General features: G+C 36.7%; 3 protein-coding genes across 4 annotated transcripts in view; 2 read left to right on the top strand and 1 right to left on the bottom strand.

Annotated features, from left to right (window-relative positions):
* Positions 1–909: 909 nt before the first annotated feature.
* Positions 910–9731, top strand: acsl5 (acyl-CoA synthetase long chain family member 5). The gene is made up of 21 exons (XM_060857947.1): positions 910–1047; positions 2494–2659; positions 2829–2937; positions 3064–3128; positions 3231–3332; positions 3909–4008; positions 4357–4535; positions 4635–4667; positions 4779–4830; positions 5039–5112; positions 5227–5304; positions 5450–5584; positions 5756–5890; positions 6065–6160; positions 6573–6645; positions 6826–6914; positions 7010–7126; positions 7393–7536; positions 7640–7741; positions 8367–8438; positions 8582–9731. Exons 2-21 carry the CDS (start codon positions 2504–2506, stop codon positions 8717–8719), a joined length of 2049 nt encoding a protein of 682 aa, XP_060713930.1. The 5' UTR covers positions 910–1047; positions 2494–2503; the 3' UTR covers positions 8720–9731.
* A 78-nt stretch (positions 9732–9809) lies between these two features.
* On the bottom strand, positions 9810–15073 carry zdhhc6 (zinc finger DHHC-type palmitoyltransferase 6). The gene is made up of 11 exons (XM_060857963.1): positions 14996–15073; positions 13938–14466; positions 13701–13792; positions 13415–13574; positions 13033–13194; positions 12745–12798; positions 11052–11219; positions 10928–10969; positions 10701–10846; positions 10561–10607; positions 9810–10381 (listed from the first exon to the last, which is right to left on the bottom strand). The coding sequence occupies exons 2-11, from the start codon at positions 14202–14204 to the stop codon at positions 10278–10280; spliced, it is 1242 nt and encodes a 413-aa protein (XP_060713946.1). The 5' UTR covers positions 14205–14466; positions 14996–15073; the 3' UTR covers positions 9810–10277.
* Positions 15074–15256: 183 nt separating this feature from the next.
* vti1a (vesicle transport through interaction with t-SNAREs 1A) overlaps positions 15257–20469 on the top strand; it is a 101769-nt gene continuing 96556 nt past the window's right edge. Inside the window, exon 1 of one of the 2 annotated variants that reach the window (XM_060857933.1) lies at positions 15257–15468. In XM_060857933.1, the coding sequence (XP_060713916.1) occupies positions 15375–15468 (94 nt within the window). In that variant the 5' untranslated portion in view covers positions 15257–15374. The remainder of the gene's footprint in view (positions 15469–20469) is intronic. The other variant, XM_060857923.1, reaches the window with a different exon arrangement.

The raw sequence follows: 20469 nt of genomic DNA, 5'->3' as shown, positions 1-20469 counted from the left end.
TTCTCATTGCCAAATTGACTCAATTCACAATGAGCAATTTCAATACAGATCTTATCCGTTTCAACTTTGACCATGTACAGACCTCTATAGACAACACTTCATCCTGTGGCAAAATCAAAAAGATGGGCCTTGACAATTTCCACTCTTTTTTTCACTTTTTATCAGTCATAGATTACAAACTGTTCAAAGTTGCTTGCACGTTATCTCCTCCTTTTGTCTTCATTATGTTCATATGTCAAAGTTCAGCTGAGCTGCTCGGTCCAAAAAAGGTGAGATAATGATGCAGAGAGAGAAAGTAGAGTGTGTGAAAGTGTGAGAAAGTTCATGCTGTACCACGCCTGACTGTAGCTGAAAGGTGATAATGATGCAGGTGCTCCTCTCTTGTTAGCAGCTGTTTCTGACTACATTGACTGCTTTTCTCAGTAAAGCTGTTCCCTGTGTGCTGAATCATTAAACACGGGGCTGTGAGCCACCTGTGCGACGCATCACACTTCTTTTGCATTATTTGATTGTAACTTCATATTAATATAATAAATGTATTATATTATCGGTCAAGTTAAATTATGTTGGGGAAAAAGTGAAGAGCATTTAACTGAAGGTGGTAACATTATAAGCATCACATCCAGTGAAGATGTGAAATACAGATATCAAATTATTCTTTAGATAATTGCAGTATGTCAGTGTTAATTTTATTCCTGAAATCTCAAATGTAAAATGTTGCTTAGAATGATTCAAATATCAGCTCGACCTCCAAAAAGACACAGACAGTTTGCTTCATGGAAATAAGTTATTTAATGATAATTGTTTTATTGAAACCCTAAACATCTGTGTTTATGTCCATTCAATTTTTTTTCTTTTATCAGTAGATAGATAGCAGCTAGGTTTCAAAGGTCACTTGTGTGATTTCAGCTATTTTATTGGACCTTTGCACATGCTTTCTTCAGTCTTCCTGTGTTTCTTGCTGCTTATGGAAGAAGCTCTTTCTGTAGGACTTAGTTTCTAGCACCATTACCTGAGCAACATCGCAGACTCTTGCAGGACATACAGGTACTGAAGATAGATATAGACATACATAGAGCTAGAAAAAACCTCCAGAATATTAACAAAATGAAAAATTCTGAATATTTTTCAGAGAATGGAGAAAATATGATTATATATTATGCATAATATTATAGTATAATATTATAATATATGTATTTTGGAGGATGGGTAATGATTACGGTGCCCTATTTGACCTGGAATTTTGCCATGCCATTCATAGCTGCTTATAAATAATTAGCAAATACTTGGCATGCTAAAATATTTGGAAATTACAAAATCTTTTCGGAACCTACTCTTGTTTAGGTCAGTGCTTTCCCAATCCTGCTGCTTGACCATTCATGCAGTATACATTTGAAGATTTTCATTGTTTTCCACTATTTTTGAGTTTACAGTAGGTTAGTACAGTACCTGGACAAAGTAATATTTATTGCTTTGGGAGATTCATTCAGCTTTTGGGCATGGTTCTGCTTAGGCTAACTGTGTACTGATAAAGAAACGTTATGCAATATTAAAATAGCTGTAGTTCATTGTTTTAGGTATTGTTCGTCATGTTTACCTGCATGTTCTTTATTGGAACTCCAAAAAATGAGTCTATCAGTAATTAGAATGGAGTTGCACAGTTAACAGTTCTTAGCTTAGTAATAATGTCCAGTACTGGCACATCTTTAATTAGGTCAGTATGCAACAGCCAGACTGCTTACAGGCATCAAGAAAAGGGCTCACTCCAGTTTCAGCCTCCCTGTTTTTTTTACTGGATCCAGTTTAAGGTTCTTTTATTTGTATTTTGTTTAACTTTCTAGTCTTTATATCATTTCACAATTCAAGTCACCATTTTTTAAATTTATTTGGCCCTGTCTCTTTTAGTTCTTTTGTCATATACATTTATTCTTTTATATGTACAGCTTGTTACCCAACATAACCCATTCAGCTTGTCATTTTACAGAGTAGTGTACAGTAAGTACAAAGGTAAGTTATAATTTTAAAGCTATAACTTACCCTTGTACTTACTGTACACTACTCTGTAAAATGACAAGCTGAATGGGTTACTTGGGGGTTCTAGGCCTTATCTTTTGTTTTGAGGGTAAATCTACAGTTGGGGTGTCCAATTCTGTTGGGAAAGGTTTCGTGTGGGTGCAGGTTTTCTTTTCAACCAAGCAGAAGCCACACCCATATTCTAAAGGTTAAAGATTACAATCCTGTGTGTTATCCTTTCTGTAGTACTGTAATCCTGTAGAAAACACAAACCATCCAAAGAAGACTTCAGGAACCCATTTTTACGAGTATCTTACTTAATTAATGTAAAAGGCTTATGGTTTAATCTCTTCGAGTCTTATCGTTAAGTTATTCAGATTAAAGCATGATATTTATTCATTACTAAAGAATTCTAATAACTAATCTGGTTTCAAATAAGTTTTTTAAAAAATATATTATGTGATTTGTTTCCTAAAACAGGTCTGAGAGAATGGAGTTCTTATTTGAGTTTCTATTCTCTCCATTGCCCACCTCGGCACTGGTGTTTTTGTTCGGGCTCGGTGCAGTCGCCCTGACTTATCTTAACACCAGGCCCAAGCCCCTGCGGCCGCCTGTCGATCTGAACAGACAGACTGTGGGAATTGCGGTGAGAACCTTCTACCTGCAGTATATAAAATAGTCAAACATTATACATATATGTAATGACATAGAAGAGAGATATTAACAATATTTAGTGTTAGTGGCAAACAGAATATAGATTCTAAAGACTATAACAACTTATTCAGCCATTTTATGCTGATAATATTGATTTGCAGGGTGGAGCCAGGAAGAGTGCAATTCTAAAAGATGATAACTTAATATCCTATTTATACAAAGATGCCAAAACTCTGTATGAGGTTTTCCAAAGAGGATTACATGCTTCAGGTGAAACAGCCACATACTAGTAATTAGCATAAATTAGAATCTAGAAGTTCTTATACAATGGCACTGAACAATCTCCAGTATCTGGACATCTGTCTCACCCCTTCTCTGTCTTACATATGTGTACAGGAAATGGGCCTTGTTTAGGACACAGAAAGCCTGGGAGGCCATACCAATGGCTAAAATACAAACAGGTACTCCTTTTGTGAATATGTGCTAGCTGAAATTCATCCTGAATAGAATGGGCTTAATGTGAGAAGGTATTTGCATTTCAGTGGTGGTTTTTGGTTTCACAGGTTTCAGATAGGGCTGAGTATTTGGGCTCTGCACTGCTCCACAGAGGACTGGAGCCCTCGCCAAACTCATTCATTGGCATCTTTGCTCAAAACCGGCCAGAGGTGATATTCCTACTGCAACAGCTTTAACCGAATGACAAACATCATTCGATAATGAAAAATGATTTTTAAATATATGATATTAGGATTTAAATCACTATCTCTTACTATGTATCTCCTATCTCTCTCTTATCGCTCTCTTAATAATCAGTATGTCTATCTTGCTATTTTATCTTTATGTATGACAACTTAGAGTATAGAATTTCAACAGTTTCTCCTGTACTAAGAGAAGTAGGAAAATCAAAACTCAGTTTAAGGTTATTTATACAGAATTCTCAGATACAACATTCTCTTACCCTATCACCTCTTATAACCCATATTGTTTGAGTAATATCTCATATTTTATTGTATTGTATTGACAAAATGAAATAGCTACGCTCTTATTTGTAATAAATAAATTGTTGTCCTTTGGCTTATATTAAACGTAAGATATCTGGGAAGTGTGTTGTAATGATAGTTTGTAATGATAGTAACTGTATATTACAGGTACAGTGTATAAATGCTGGATTTCATTTTTAAAGACAGATGGGTCCAGTTGATGATTTTGTAAGATGATCAATATCTTTTCTTTGTATGCAGTGGATTATCTCTGAATTGGCCTGCTATACATATTCCATGGTGGCAGTTCCTCTGTATGACACTCTGGGTCCTGAGGCACTTGTCTTCATCATTAACAGAGGTAATTAGACCTGCTTACCTTTCAGCTTTATTAGAGGTGTTCACTGGCATAGGTAACACCTAACTGGGTTCCCTTGAGCTTTAATGAAACCATCAGGCTGGAATTATTCAAGATGAAAGACTCGATCTTGGACATCCTGCTGTATGTTTTCTCCCAAGAAAAATTGCTACACAAAAAGGTTCGACAGATCTCTGAATTGCTTATCTCCTGTTAACAACAGAATAGTATTGCTATTTGGATAACAGTTTATGTCCATCTTCAAATTCATAGCAACCTTCTCCCATTACAACGCTTTTCTATTTACACTGGAAGGAGACCTTATATGGCATCATTTTTTGTGCTTTACAGCCAACATCTCTACAGTACTTTGTGACAAGCAGGAAAAAGTGGAGACTCTTCTTGCTAACTGTGAAAAAAGTCTTACCTCTGTGCTCAAAACTATCATTGTTATGGACCCATTTGATGCAGCTGTGACAGAACGAGCATCCAAGTGTGCAGTAGAAATCTTGAGTCTAAAGGATGTGGAGGTAATCTCCAAAAGCACATTTATTAAAGAGATGTTGCCACTATTTCTGTATTTTCATGTAATTTCTTTAATCTTAATTTTTTTTTTTTGCACTTTTTAGGCTCTGGGGAAAGATAATCTTCGAAAGCCAATTGTAAGTTGATTACTATGTCTTTCTAAGCAATATTTAATAAAAAATTTAAATAAGAGAAAAATATTGTTCACATAGAAATAAATATAAAATATGTTAAATTTCTATTTCCAGCCACCTAAGCCAGAAGACTTGAGTATTGTGTGCTTTACCAGTGGAACTACTGGTGTGTGCACATCTTCACCTATGCACATCATTATCACATGTCACAAACTATATAAAGGCCATTTGTTTTAATTAAAAATGTTGGTACTCAAACATTTTCGAATGCTTTTCCACACATTTCTTTCAGAAAATGCAAAATGTATATATACATACAGTACATATTACATCTATAGATGCAATACAGTTGTCTCTTGTTATCTTTTTTTCAGGTGATCCAAAAGGAGCCATGTTAACCCATGAAAATGTAGTATCGGATTCTGCTAGCTTTGTTAAAAGCTTTGAGGTATTATATGTCACTGTGATTACAAAAATGGGTCATTGCTGGTTTTTTTTATTAGTGGTATTAATCCATGAATGACTCTGTTTTAATAATAATAATAATTCATATTTACTCTAGAGTGCCTTCACTCCACTTTCCTCTGATGTGTTGATCTCCTTCCTGCCGCTGGCTCACATGTTTGAGAGAGTTGTGCAGGTATTTCTATTGTACATGTTTAATTAATTGCTATTTGACATTGGTTTTGGTATACATACTTCTAAATATTAGACTCATAGTTGCCAAACTAGTCACTATGCTGTGCCGGTGCTGAACTTTGTGTCATGGTTTGCATATCTGCTAGACAGTGCTGTATAGTGTGGGTGGAAGGGTAGGTTTCTTCCAAGGAGACATCAAACTACTTCCTGATGACATGAAAGCCCTGAAGCCCACAGTTTTCCCAGTCGTCCCACGTCTTCTCAATCGTGTATATGACAAGGTATTGCAAGACGTTTTTGTCCACCCTATCTTTCAAACATTAGTGAAATGTTCTTCACATGATGCCTGATGACATAGACATGAGATCTAATCTAGTAAACGACTCTGAAATGCTCTTTAGACTATACACAGACTTTTCATTGTTAACCTGATCTTCCCTTCATTCTTTCAGATTCAAAGTGGGGCCCAGACTCCATTCAAGAAATGGATCCTGAACTTTGCTGTTGAAAGGAAACATGCAGAGGTGAAGCGGGGCATCATCAGAAACAACAGCATATGGGACAAGCTCATCTTTCACAAAGTGCAGGTATTCCTATCAGGCATAAAAATACATCTGGCCACAGTGTTTCTTAGTGTTTCTCTGACAGCAATGATGGAACATTTCTAAGCAAAGGAAGCCTGGAGAAGAAAAGTATTGAAATTGTAACGAAAGCAGCCACTGATTTTGATCTGGAATGCTTGTATGTGTCTCTGGTCTCAGGAAACTCTTGGGGGATCTGTGCGGGTGATGGTGACAGGTGCTGCTCCTATTTCACCTGCTGTGCTCAGATTCCTCAGAGCAAGCCTCGGTTGCCAGGTGAAAAATCTTCTTCGGCTTTATCAATTCCTTACGGCTGTCAGCCAAAGAACTGTACACACCTGTGACCTAGTTAAAATCATATAAATATACTTACCTGTTTTTATGGATTATTTTAAATGGGAAGCCTACTATTCAGTAACTACCTTGAAACATTTATTAACTATTTACTATGCGAAATTATTAGGAGAGATTGTGTGTGGTTTTAAGAGACAGGAATATAAGATGATATACGTGTTAATTGATCTAGGAAGTTTAAGGGGATAAATAACATTTATAATGTCAACACTACAGTACCTTAGTTCAGTATTGGCCACTGTGGCTGTCACTGAAGGGGTAACATAGGACATCTGTGTATACTTTCTTATCACTGTGACCCTGAGCTGACCTGTCTCTCTGACCCGAATTTCAGATATTTGAGGCATATGGCCAAACCGAGTGCACAGCTGGCTGCACCATTTCGCTGCCTGGGGACTGGACAACTGGTATGTTTCCATAGTAAAGTCACCTTATTTAACAGAACAATATGCATGCTTGAGGCGATAGATAGATAGATAGATAGATAGATAGATAGATAGATAGATAGATAGATAGATAGATAAATAGATAGATAGATGGTTGTGAAAATGCACCATGTGTACCACTAAACATGCTTTTGTGTTTAGGACATGTTGGAGTACCTGTTCCGTGTAATATAGTTAAACTAGTAGATGTCGAGGAGATGAACTATTTCGCATCAAATAATGAAGGAGAGGTACTGTAGTATAAGCATCTTCTCTTCAACATGAAGGTTTATAATTGTTAATATAATTAGCTGTTATACTGTATACATAATTATTTATGTCTTAGGTTTGTATAAAAGGGAAGAATGTGTTCTGTGGATATTTAAATGATCCAGAGAAGACAGCTGAGGCCCTCGACCAGGATGGATGGCTACATACTGGAGACATTGGCAAATGGCTTCCGGTGGGATTCCTTTGTTAAGGCTGAATCATTCATTCCTTTTAGGAAAACAATATTAGACAGCTACAATATTAAGAAATACTTTATTTTTCAAAAATTATGAGCAGTCCTTCTGGATCAGCTGGGTTATTATGAGGTTACATAAAGTTTAGATTAGTTAATGCTCTTTATATTTGATTTTAGGACATAGTTCCTATTTGTCTTCTACTTTTCCTCCTCACCATATTTAAATGTCATTTATTCATGTTGTGGTTTGCAAAATCTACTAGAATGGAGTTTTGAAGATCATCGACAGAAAGAAGAATATTTTTAAACTGGCCCAAGGCGAGTACATTGCCCCCGAAAAGATCGAGAACGTGTACATTCGATGCGGTACAGTCGCTCAACTATTTGTTCATGGGGACAGTCTACAGGTGAGCAGCACCTCTTTGGTCCCACCTATGGAAATGATACGCTATGGAGTGAATGTTTTGAGAGTTTAACATATTGTACATGTCATTTCTCTTCTATTTTCAGTCCTGCTTAGTGGCCATTGTGGTGCCAGATGCTGAGACACTACCTGGCTTGGCTGAGAAGCTCGGAGTAAAGGGTTCGTTTAAGGAACTATGTAAAAACCAGGTCTGATACCATCTACATTATGTGTTTCAAACATGTACAGTATATCACTCTATATTCCTTACACGTACTGTCTGGGTCAGTGACTCAAAGATCCTTTTTGACAGTAGCACTAGTGCTAGGAAGCTTTCAAATGCTATTACAAAAATGAACAATTTTGAAGTAATGACATTTTGATTCCAAACCCAGGCTTTATTTTTGCATTTTGGTTTCATACTTGTTGATACATGCAGCTGTAATGCTATATTTAAATAACTATTACTATCTACAATCTAACAACGTTCCAGTTACTGAGGTTCATGTAAATCACACCCACATGATTGAGAAGAGATTGCTCAGCAGTATTTTATTTGCATTGACTTTTAACCTCTGTACAAACGACAGTTGTAAATTTCTTTCGGTGTCTCATTTCTGATGGTATACCAAAGAGATATGCAAGATTAAACTTTTGTTTCTTAATACATATGCAAAGCTATAAACAGAACTTACCTCCTATGTGTTGACTAATGTGCAGTTTTACTATCTTTTAGAAGACAAATTCAATTTGCAGGTCGAACATTATCACTAGTAATCTAGATGATTAATATAACACACTCCCTGATAACATGATTGTTTTATTCCTTTATAGCAAATTAAGAAGGCTATCCTCTCTGACCTTGTAAAACTGGGGCGTGACGCAGGGCTCAAATCCTTTGAACAAGTAAATTATATTTTTCAATTTGATAAAAGATGGTAGTGTAAACACACTTCTGTACATTCTTTTAAAGAGATCCCAAAATAATGTTATGTGAATATATACAAAGGAATTTTTGCTACTAACTGCTGATTTGTTCTATTACTCAGGTGAAAGACCTGCATCTCCACTCTGAGCAGTTCACTATAGAGAACGGCCTTCTTACTCCAACGCTTAAAGCTAAAAGAGGTGACCTCAGCAAGTTCTTCAAAAACGAGATTGAAAATCTTTACGCTAAGCTGCAGTGATGCACCAACAAAGGCCATATGGATCGCGTTTCTGTGACCTACTGACCAACTCAGAGTACCAAAAGAACACACACACCATTACGCTTGGCTGTGGATCACAAGGTTTATAGATATTTACTGTATTGGCTTTATAGAAGACTTGAGTCAGCTTGACTGTGTCCCTTATGCCTTGTTATATACCTGAATGTACATATTAATGGAATACTCTGTTTTCAACATCTGTATACACTGCAATTGTAGTATATGTGAGATTTCCAAGGACAATCATTTCATTATGTCTTCTTATACCTAGAATTAAACTGAAAGGAATTCATGCTCAGTTGGAATAGAAGCTTAAGGGCAGTTGTTGAATTTTGTCAATAACCGTGAAATGTGCACATATATAACACAAACACAAAAGTCTTTTCATATCTAAATAGCTATAGGGATAACTGAATAACATTGTTCGATAAGTAGCATATTTTTTTCAAAAATATGTACACTGGGGAAATACAGTAAAATGGTCTTGGTTAAACATAAATTCAATTTTAAATAAATATTTAAAATATTTAAAAAACTATTTAAAAGTTTTGTTTACAAATGTTTTAGACTTAAGAATTATTATATAATATAATTAAGTTATTAAAAATGCTTTCATACAGAAATTCACCGACTGCCCTTAAACTTTTATTACAAAGTGTGTTTTTATTCAAACATTTTTTTTGTTTGTTTTTTTAGTACAAGGAAATGTGTTAAAACACTTGTTTCACTACAGTTGCAGTACACAAAGATTTGGCTGGAAAATGCTGAATCCTTTCATTTAACGCTATGTACATTTGAAAATATTAAGCACTGAAAAGCAGAATTACTGAATAATTTATTTCCATTGTTCTTTTATATATATTATATAAAAAAAAACAAGATAACCTTATACAGAACAGAAATGTTTACTTTTCTATTGTGTGGTTTACATCAGTTTTACAAAAATAATCAAAAATAAAATAATAATAAAAAAAAATTTCTGTACAAAGAATACAGTGTATTTGCATGACTAAGACCTTGATACAGCTGGCGTAGGCATTGCATAAACGGCTTGGACATCAAAGAGAGATAGAGAGAAACAGAGAAAACAATTTATTCAAGTAAACATTTGCTCAGCTCCTAAGAAGGAATGCTTGCAAGCTCCAGGTTGCCACTTCAGGAACTATTCCCTCTGTGCCACGTCATTTATATTCTCTTTGGAAATGTTACAAAGTTACACACATTCATATGAAGAATCAGAATTTGCTGGTTTAAACAGTAAAACAGTTGATTTGCCACTGAAATTATTTAGAAATCAAACATTTCCGGATCGGTCGGAAACAGAAGTACAGAACGGGATTGAGATCAGACTTCAGTCTAAAAACATGAATCGTCTGTTTTTACAAAAATCTTAAAAGGATCTGTGTAGAACTCTACAACGGATGGTGTCCCCTTCTATGCAGAACACATTTAGAAAGCTAAACCATCTTATTAACCATGCACAGAACCCTTGACGATTGATTTTTGAAGTCAAACAGTAAGTCACACCCCACTTGTCTTATTTATCTTTCTTTTCTTCACAAGCTGGAGTGTTATTCGCTGAGTCATAGTGGCACTTTTCCACACAGCGTCGAGGAAACCACCCTCTGACACGGAGTCCAGCTGAAAAGAACGATAAAGAGAGAGAGAGAGAGAGAGAGAGAGAGAGAGAGAGAGAGAGGGAGAGAGGGAGAGAGGGAGAGACACACACATACACTTTTTAGAATGGTTACACATTTTTAAACACTTACAGTACATGAAATTTGATTATAACAAACATAGCCATTGTGACATTTCTGCACCTTTGGTCTGTTCCTCATCCAAAGCTTTGTCCCCATACATCCACCACCTGCATACATAAACATCAATTGTCATTAATTCACTCATTGTTAAGGAGAATAATTCGATTAACCGTGTTCGCATTAAGCTGTCAGACACTCACTTGGTTCCTCTTGTGGCGAAGATGGACTCCCCTTTATTGAGTTTGATCCTGGGTTCTTCGGTGCAGGGGGACCTAAAGAACGTGTTGATTCCCTTTCCTAGTGGACACCATGCTCCGTTGTAGTCCTCCACAACTCTGTACTGCACCTACAGAGAGCGAAAAATGCTTTTAGACGTTATATCAATGCTGCCATCTTGTGTCCAACAGACATCATGACAACTACTCACACTTCTCACGCGCTTGTCAGCTTTCTGCTTCAGCTGCTCAATCTGTAGAGAGAAAAGAAAAAAAAATCAACTTCTGTGAACTGTACAGAATAGGATGTTAGCAAAACTTATAGCGTGGACGTACAGTTAGCGTGTGCTGGTGGCATTTGTCATTTACGGGCCATTCAATGCCATCTCCCTCTGGGGTAGCAGACCAGGTGAACACCTGCTTAAAATTCTCCCAGCGACTTCCCAAGTCATACGGGAAGATAAACTCCTCTCCTGTTTGGTAGTATTGGATTCTGTCTTTGGCCTGAAGGGAACATTTGAGGCTTGTAAGTTGAAGAGGATTGCAAACGCATAAAAATTGTATTTACCAAACATGAACATCTAAAAGTAAAAGACGTGTGATCTTCCCAATTTGATTCTCCATAATTATATGAGCGGGCATCAGGAAAAATAATGTTACATCACAACACAAAAACATGTCAATCAGAAATACAAAATACAAAACAACAGCAACTGTAAATGTAGCAAAGACTCTTGGTTTTGACCTATAACTTCTATACAAGTGGTTTGTATAGGAAGATTATGTAACTGAATTGAGCCTGGCTACAATATGCTGATTAAAACATCAGACAAAAAGATTTTTTAAATAATTACATCCACCAAAGCTAATTAAATGACTACATTAAAGCAACAATTCGTGCCATCATGTAAATCTTCTAATGCTGCACCACAGACAGAGTTCAGTCCAACTGCATCACTGTTTCTTACTGCTCGTTCCTCTGAACAGAGATTTCCTGAGTGGTTCATCACTGTGCAACTTCCAGGCTTCTTTTGATTAAGGCTGACTATCATTGCAGATGACACTCGCTCTGCTCATTACGTGTTTGTGACACTGCATCCAGACAACCAGACTCAAGAACAGTTTTCATTTTCAAGCCATCAGACTACTAAACTGCCCAGTCCTTTATCTAGCACTGGCAAGATCTATAACTGCCACTCCTGGACAATTATCTTCTATTTCTATTCTATCTATTGTACCTGTATTTATTTTTCTGCCTACTCAATAGCAAGTCACTTTTACTCAGAAATTGTCCATTTATCAAATTACATTACAATTAAGGTTACACTGAGGGTTAAACCTAAAATTTATATCCTTCATTTCTGTAGAGCTGCTTTGTGACAACGTAGAATGATAAAATTGCTACGCAAATAAAACTGAATTGAATTACAGCATCATCTTTATCAATCATTTGTGTCAATGTGTGAACCTGAGACTCATCACAAGCATTTTAATACCCAGTGTACGCATTGTACAAATGATCTGTGCAAATAACCAAAAACTATTGAAATTCAAAATTAAGAAAGTATGTAAGTACATTTTTCTTTCTTAAAAGTACAAAGAGGCACTTTTTTCTAATTGAAAAATATGTCTGTTTAAAAAGACAGGAAGTTGGTACTACAGGGTGCAGCTCTGGATTTTTCCAACCTTGATGCTAACTGAGCACTTTAAAAGCATCAGTGTAATCTTAAAGAAATAAATAAATGTTCAGTGAAGTGAAGTCTTTGATAATTGTCGAATACATTAAATTTGTGGTATAATTTTTCTTCATTTCTTAAATCATTTGATCACATTAATATTGGATTCTCAGTCTGCAGATAGCAACAAGACACAACCGAAAAAAAGAAATATATGTATATATTTCTTTACAAATAATATTTCTTGTATTTTAAAGTGTGTTTAAAAGCATGCCGTTACGTTTAGAACGTACAGATATGTGGGATTAAAACAAGCATGCTGCACTTGGAAATGAAAGAGTAAAGCTGCTCACCTTCTCCTCAATCCATACTTCAATTGAGGTTTTGTTTCGCAGAATCACTTTCATCTGGAAGTAAAAAGTCTTTCTTTATCAAACTCTTGCGGTTGCATGCTTTGTCATTTCTTTAGATGATTTCTAAGTCAATTCAAGTATGTGAATAGTAAGCTGAAATTTTCAATTTTTTAGCAAATGTTCGGATTAACAAACCAGAGTACACAAATCATTTTCATCTTGTAAATGCTCTGTACAGGGTGTAGACTAACAGAAGGCTGATATGAGCAGATTTAACGATAGGTGTACCTGAATAAAAAACAGCATGCCGACGGCAATTGTAGTGCCTAGCGCCAGTCCCAGAGCAAAGAGATTGGCTGCAAAGGCTGATATGCTGAATGGGATTATGGGATGGTGGACAATTCGGGGAGCACTCATGTCTATCTTCACTGAGCTCCAACCGAAAGAGATCTACATCAGATGTAAACAATATTATATATACACAAATAGCTGTAACATTTGCTTGTGACACACTGTACATTGATAGATTTGGATCAATAACATTTACAGTTCAGTATCTGAGCAGGAGTGAAGGTTGCATTTATTGCTCCTTTAAGGGTTATAAATGAATCAATTTACTTAATTTGACAGAGCCTTATAAATAGGTGTATAAATAAATGGACCTACTGACCCTGTCATTTAACTGAGAGTACATTGTCATGATGAAAATGAATGCAGCGTGGATACAACCCAGCGGGGCGAGGAGCAGGAAAGTGGTGAAGTAGGCATGATTCAGATGTCCGCAGCAGTTGTTGATCCAGGGACAATGGTGATCCATCTTCATCACACACCTGAAAAAGGAGACAATGCAGCCAAGTTTAAAAAGCATTTCATTATTGTATGAAGTAAATCAGCTCACAAGGCAAGCACTAAAGTATCTGAGTATAGTTAGTTGTAAGAACACACTCAAATGCTACCTGTTACACTTTCTGCAGTGGTGAGATCTTGGGGCTTTATAACCTTCACACAATCTACAGAACTGTAAGTACATAGTTTCTCGCTGGTTTTCCTGTTCGAGAGAAGACACCACTTGATTAACAGGCAGTTACATTATATGGAGTTAATCAGATTAGAGAAGAAAACAAGAATTAGTGGTATCTTATAAAAAACATCCAAAACATTGCAAATCTCTCCGGTTATATTTTTGTATTTACCGGATTCCACTTTAAAGGAATATATCCTGGACCCACAAACATGGCATTGAAATAGTTGTAGAGAATGAGGACAGTCCAGTTGATGAGCATAATGAAGTTAATGCTGCCACTTGTAGTGTCCAAGGGCCAGTACCAGATAATAGAGTCCAGTATGGCCATAGAAGAGCACACAGCAATGACAGTAAGCGCGATGATCGGACCCCAGTGACACAACCTCCGAACTTCATGGAGGTTTTCAAATACAATAATAGCAGATATGATGTTCATTTTGTAAAGTATTTCTACAGCTTTAAAAGTCCCTTGAAACGGATAAACCGTTAGATATTTCGCCTCCCTCTAATAAAACGATTCGACCACGAGGAGGATAAATGATACGTTTTCTGTCTTCTCCGAAACATCCAGCAATCAGCTGCGTCATGGGTTACAGGAGCCGTCTGTGTGGTGGAGTCACTACCTCTCCTCTTGTATGGCATCCTTTCTCTCTAACCAGCCTGTTGCTTCATTCTAAAGCTGGAAGCAGGTCACCCATCTAGATAGAAGAGCATTAAAGAATAAATTCAAATGTTATGCAACAGTTGGCTATTTCATGACAGATGTAACACTGGTTGTGATGTTGATCCAAGACTCTGATTACTACACAGACTACAGGCTGGTGAGGTTTTTTTTTTTTTTCCTGTTTCTACTAACTAGTCTTAACTTGTCCTTTGGAGGTTACAAAAAAAAAAACCTGTAGTGACGCAAGACATAAGACATGTAGATCATTATTTTCAACTAAAACATAGATCCCTTAAGGTACACGTAGCAATAAAATAAAATAAAAAAATCCTAAACCGAAAAATCTAGAAAGTCATTTATTTTTTACTTCTAAGTATCTACCAGTATAGCAGGCAAGCTAACTAGCATCACTGCTATGACACGGGATCATTAAAAACGAAACATATCTGCAATTTAACGCCAAGCTTGATGTTATAATACGCATCAGATTTACAGCGAATGTATGGAAATGATTTCCTCTTTTTTGCAGAACCAGACGGCTATCAGTCACAACAAGCGTTTACCTTCAGCCACAGCGGTTAGCACTCACTTCCTCCAGTCTGAGCGGTGCACCTTTAATGTCTTCCGTGTAGAAACAAAACCTGAAACGTTCCACACAAGACAAAACATATCATTACAACCGATACTTGATTTTAATCCATTAAAAAAAACAAAACAAAAAAAACGTGAAATGTTTGTGATAAAATCGAACTACATAGTTCTTTGTCTTTTCCCTTCCATCAGTACCAATGAAACGAGCGGTAGCGTGATTTCGCCGGAACACAATTTCTGTGACACGTCCTGGAAGTGATATCAACGTCAATAACAACATTTGATACAACCAGGGTAATAGATAGTATCTCGACAGCCGTCTTAGAGCGTTTAAATCCCCAATTCACAACAATGTCTTCGGATTTTGAAGCCTACGAACAGGAGTTTGGTACTCTCACCGCAGATATAACCAACAAAATTGGAAGAGTACCTAAACTTGGTGGAGGTAAGTGTGCTGTCTCTGAAAAAGATCGAGCTAGTCAGCTTCTTGTAATGCTAGCGATCCGGAAACAGCCGGTATGCGGTTGCTACGGAGTTGCTAGGTAGTGAGTTAAGTGCTAGTTCTTGCTATAACGCAGATTACAATGAAAACTATAAGAAACTGAAGCTTGTGTAGTTGCAAATAAACCTACACAATCTTTCTTTCTTTCTTTCTTTCTTTTAGAAACCTAGCTAGTTATGAAGTGGCTGAGGGAATATGGATTAATCGAATATTATTGACATACAGCACCAAAGCCAATTCTATTGTTTTTGTTAAACGCTGAAGGCTTTAAGGTTTTAATATCAAAAGCTGAATACGAAGTGATGGATCGGTATTTAATGTCTGATATGTAGATGGCAACTAGGTGTGAATATAACATGAATATGATGTATCACATGACACGTTTAAAGGCAGACGACCCAAAAATATTGGAGCAGATAATCTCAACGTATATAAAAGTTCATAACGCTTAAAATGTGGTTGCATAACACTTGCTGCATTAAGCTGGCAACTTATTAAACTGTTGCACTCTTTTTGTGATGCATTCCCAGGCTTGTATCACAGCCTATTTCATTTGTTGTGTGTTTTAAGGGGGTAAATTTCTCCTCAATCATGTTAAGGTCTGGTAAATGACTTGGCCAGTCTAAAACCTTCCACTTTAGTAGTTTGTTTTTGGTCATTGTCTTGCTGTATGATGAAGTTCCTCCCAATTAGTTTTCAATGTATTTCTCTGTATATTGCCAAACAGTATGTCTTGTAGACTTCTGAATTCATGCTGCCGCCACCATCATGAATAGCAATAAAGATTAGTGAACCTGTTCCAGTGTTACAGCTGCAGATACGAGATCACGAGTAATGTAAGGAAAAAGGCAATATAGTGACAGAAAAGTAAAAAATAAGCTAAAAACTATCAATGGTATGTGGATAGAATATAGATTCTGTGAAAAAATGCACACACTGACCTGGTTAGTGTGCAAAAATGTTGCCATGCCACATTGTAGTGAGGAAAGTGCAGACAAGTCAACAGGGCTTCTCAAGTGGAAAAGAACAGGTACAGGCTTGAATATTCTGAATGAATAATCATGCAAAAAAAAACTCATATTAACCTTGAACCCTTTAACCCTGATTGAAACCTTATATTTAAAAATTATGCAATAAAACATCTTATTTTTTTGTCATTTCTGCTGCAATCTTCATTTGGGGCTGTGTGGAACAATCACAGTACAAATATCATTAAGTAGCATTATCATTACACTGAACTTTCTCTTTTTCTCTATACCAGTTAAGATTCAGTTGGTGGTGCACTGAGACTGTTTTTTTTTTTTTTTTTTTTTTTGATTAAACAAAGGTGTACAATGGGGAAAAATGGTTCTGACAGATTGATGAATAGAACAGAACGTGGCATAGAAGCCTTTATTATCACCACATATACATTACAGCACAGTGGAATTCGTTTCTTCACATACCCCAACTGAGGAGTTTGGGGTCAGAGTGCAGGGGCAGCTATGATACAGCACCCCTGGAGCAGGGACGGTTGAGGGCCTTGCTCAAGGGCCCAGCAGTGGCAGCTTGCCTGTGCTGGGCCTTGAACCCCAATCCTCTGATCAACAACCCAGAGCCTTAACCAGTTGAGCCACCACTGCCCTGAATAAAAGAGTGATTATGATTTTGGCATCAGTACTCACTTTTAGTCCAGTTCTGTTTTTCTGTATTTGGAATTAGTATTTGTTTCTGTAGTAATATATGTAGATGAGTAGCTGGGAGAATATATGATGGTTTTAAATGGAGCCTAACAGAACACCAATGCAGCTTTGCTGATCATTCATCCATCCATCCATCTATCCTTCCTTCCTTCCATTCTTCCTCGTTCCCTCAGTAGCCCCTTTATCCTGGTCAGGGTCATGGTAGATCAGAAGTGTATGCTAGGAACATGGCAGGAATACACTCTGAACAGAACAACACACGCATTCTCACGCTCCATTATACCTGTAGTCCATCTACCTACTGTTATGTTTTGGGAAGTTGGAGGAAACCTATGTGGACATAAGGAGAGCATGCACAGAGCTGGTAGCCCTGGAGCTGTGAAGGGCTGACACTACTAACTGTGGCAATGTGCCACCTGCTGCTGATCATAGTTGTGCCTAATAACATTGTTTTCTACAGTAATTTTGCAGTAATGACAAATAATTAGGTAGCATCAAATGCATACTCGTTACATTTAATCATATTTTATTGGCAGCTTCTAAGGTGAGGGAGAATTAAGGAGTCAGAATCCACCCAAACTGCAGGAGTGCATGACACTTATGTTTTGCTCATTATATATTAATAGCAGTGCGAGAATATTTTGTAGATTTAAATTAAATCACAAGCTGAAAAAAACTTTAATCATTTGTCTTATCTTAATACATATTTTATCCACTTTATACATTTCTATATTTTAGGATATGTAGAGCTACGGGAAGCAGTTAAAGGTAAACACTGTGAGAACTAACTCTTTCTGTGTTGTTTAATGTGTGAAAAGGTTAAATATATTTCTGACCAAATCCCTGAAGTGTACTGAATGTAATAATTCACTAGTGTAAATGATTCATTTCTCCCAGTGCTAAAATGATTAGCTGCTAACCTTCTGTCCAGGGTTGTCAATGTAGTTTATTGTAAAGCAGCCAATTACAAATGTGTACATGTGCAGACATGATGTTGGGTGTTTTAAGCCATCAGCCATTAACTAGCTGAGGGTTTAAAAAAACCCAAAGCAGCTTAGTGACTAAGCTATGGTGCCTAGTAGAAACTACAGTGTCTACTTTATACACAGATATGACACAGAAACGACAACTTACTATCTAAGAATAAACATTGTGTTTACTGACTATATGTTTCTAACATTCCTGCACAAAAAATACCCTCATCCAACAGCAATGCCTTATTAAGCAGCGTTAATATGTTGCACACCTAAAGAAATGTAATTATTAATCTGAATTGTGAAAGTCTGTCATTGCCTTTGGTACATCATGTCTAAGCGGAACGCAGCACTGACACGCTAATGTTTCTGTAGTGCATGAGGGCAAATCTGCACGTGACTTGTTTGACACGGATGATAGAACACAGGGCCACTTTGGCTTCAAATTCACTGGACCTCATTCCCACAAGAAAGCTGTGGATTATTTGGAACAGTAGGAGGAAAATAGGCACCCATTGTTGTGCTTGTGTGATAATTGGGAAATGTTTCCTTTAGTTTTCCTTTTTGCTTCCCAAAATTCCTTTTTTTATTTGCACATTTTGTGTTTCTTTTTACTTTAAGCATTTCATATTGGTCATATCTGACCAGTTCATTGATTTGATTAAAGTTTTTATTGTCATACCAGTTGTTGGGAGTTAAGCTGTAAACTTGTGGGGACGATGAAAGCAGCATTATGAATCATGACTAATTGGTGTGCATTCAAGCCTCATTCTGCTCTAATTGCCCCAAACCCCAGCTGCTAAATCGGAGTTCCAAAGCCACTGATGACAGGAAAGAACACAAAGGCTTGTCTCATATTTGCCAAAAAACATCTTGAATATCTCCAAGACTTTTGGGCTAATATTCTGTATACTTAATATTCTGTGAGTCAAAAGTTTAACTGCTTGGAAGGTGTGTGTCCCGTTACATCTTACACAGTATTTCAGAAAAAGAACATCATACTAACAGTAAATCATAATGGTAGCAGTGTGATAGTCTATGGCTGCTTTGCAGCTTTAGGACCTGGACAATTTGCTGTAATTGATGGAACCATGATGAATTCGGCACTCTACCAGAAAATCCTGTAGGAGAATGTCTGGCCATCAGTTCATGACCTCAAGCTCAAGTGCACTTGGCTTATGCAGCAGGACAATGATCTGAAACACACCAGCAAGTCCACCTATGAAAACCCCAACAAAATTAGGTTTTGGAGTCACCTAATCAAAGCCTGAACTAAAATCTGATTGAGATGCTGTGACATGACCTTAAACAGTCCGTTCATGCTCGAAAACCCTCCAATGTGGCTGAATTTAAACAATCCTGCAAAGAAGAGTGCTTGATTGCAGTTGTTGTAACCAAGGGAGGCACAACCAGTTATTAAAGTTATTGTCACATAGGGCAGGAAGTTTGGACACATGAAATTAAAACTGTTTCATCAAAATTTCATCAGTTTATATTGAAGTTCTGTAGATTTTTTTTTTGTATTGATGTTTTTAGAATTTGTAGTACTGTTACAAGTAGATAATTACAAATAGATAATATAGTTAATGAGTAGGGCTATCTAAAAAAAAAAACAACAAAAATACTGACTGATTTCTCATTGTCACAAGAATCTCGAGTAAATCGTTTGGCTGCGCACTACTTGTTTGCTTGTATAATTTTTCCTGCTTTTTGAACAGAAAGAGAATGTGCATTGTGTTGTGCTGTTCTATTGTCACATTGTGTTAAGGTTTGGCAAAGCCAGGATACTTGTTGTCAGTGCAGCCCACCACCAGCTGCTAAATGTGTTTAAATCCGTGAATATGAACAAAGACATTAGCTGTGTTTGCTCATCTTTTTTGCTGAAAAGTTTAGTTCTTCAATTACATTATCTTTTGTGTTTGTGGATAAAGACCCCCACCCTCATCATATGTTTGTTGGCGAACCTCTGTATGATCTAAAGCCAGCATCAACAAAATTGTTGTTGTTATACAATGTCACATATGCAGACCCTGATAAAGCACACTGGACTGATTAAATGTCCTTGGCTACCTTGCTTCATTCATTCAAATAGATGTTCTTCTGTGTAGATATTGTTGTGTGCACAAAACCTGAGCTTTAAATAAGAACTCAAGGAGAATGTGCACTCTCGTTTCATTAAACTTAAATGAGCCTTTCTTATTTAAAAAGTAACCCAAGAAGAACAATGTCTGCCAATCAAATGCCATGAAGAATATTGAGCGGAGACTTAAAGACGCACCTCAGTAAGA

This window comes from Tachysurus vachellii, chromosome 2, assembly GCF_030014155.1.
Source record: "Tachysurus vachellii isolate PV-2020 chromosome 2, HZAU_Pvac_v1, whole genome shotgun sequence".
Taxonomy (NCBI): domain Eukaryota; kingdom Metazoa; phylum Chordata; class Actinopteri; order Siluriformes; family Bagridae; genus Tachysurus; species Tachysurus vachellii.
This window is presented reverse-complemented; position numbering and strand designations above follow the sequence as displayed.

Excerpts from the sequence above, each read along its gene's own strand:
- acsl5 (XM_060857947.1), top strand. The coding sequence starts at position 2,504 with ATGGAGTTCTTATTTGAGTTTCTATTCTCTCCATTGCCCACCTCGGCA. Across the intron at positions 3,333-3,908 it reads TTGCTCAAAACCGGCCAGAG|TGGATTATCTCTGAATTGGC; the intron begins GTGATATTCCTA and ends CTTTGTATGCAG. Across the intron at positions 6,915-7,009 it reads CATCAAATAATGAAGGAGAG|GTTTGTATAAAAGGGAAGAA; the intron begins GTACTGTAGTAT and ends TTTATGTCTTAG.
- zdhhc6 (XM_060857963.1), bottom strand. The coding sequence starts at position 14,204 with ATGAACATCATATCTGCTATTATTGTATTTGAAAACCTCCATGAAGTT. Across the intron at positions 13,195-13,414 it reads ACTCTCAGTTAAATGACAGG|ATCTCTTTCGGTTGGAGCTC; the intron begins GTCAGTAGGTCC and ends CATCTGATGTAG. Across the intron at positions 10,847-10,927 it reads CTGACAAGCGCGTGAGAAGT|GTGCAGTACAGAGTTGTGGA; the intron begins GTGAGTAGTTGT and ends CGCTCTCTGTAG.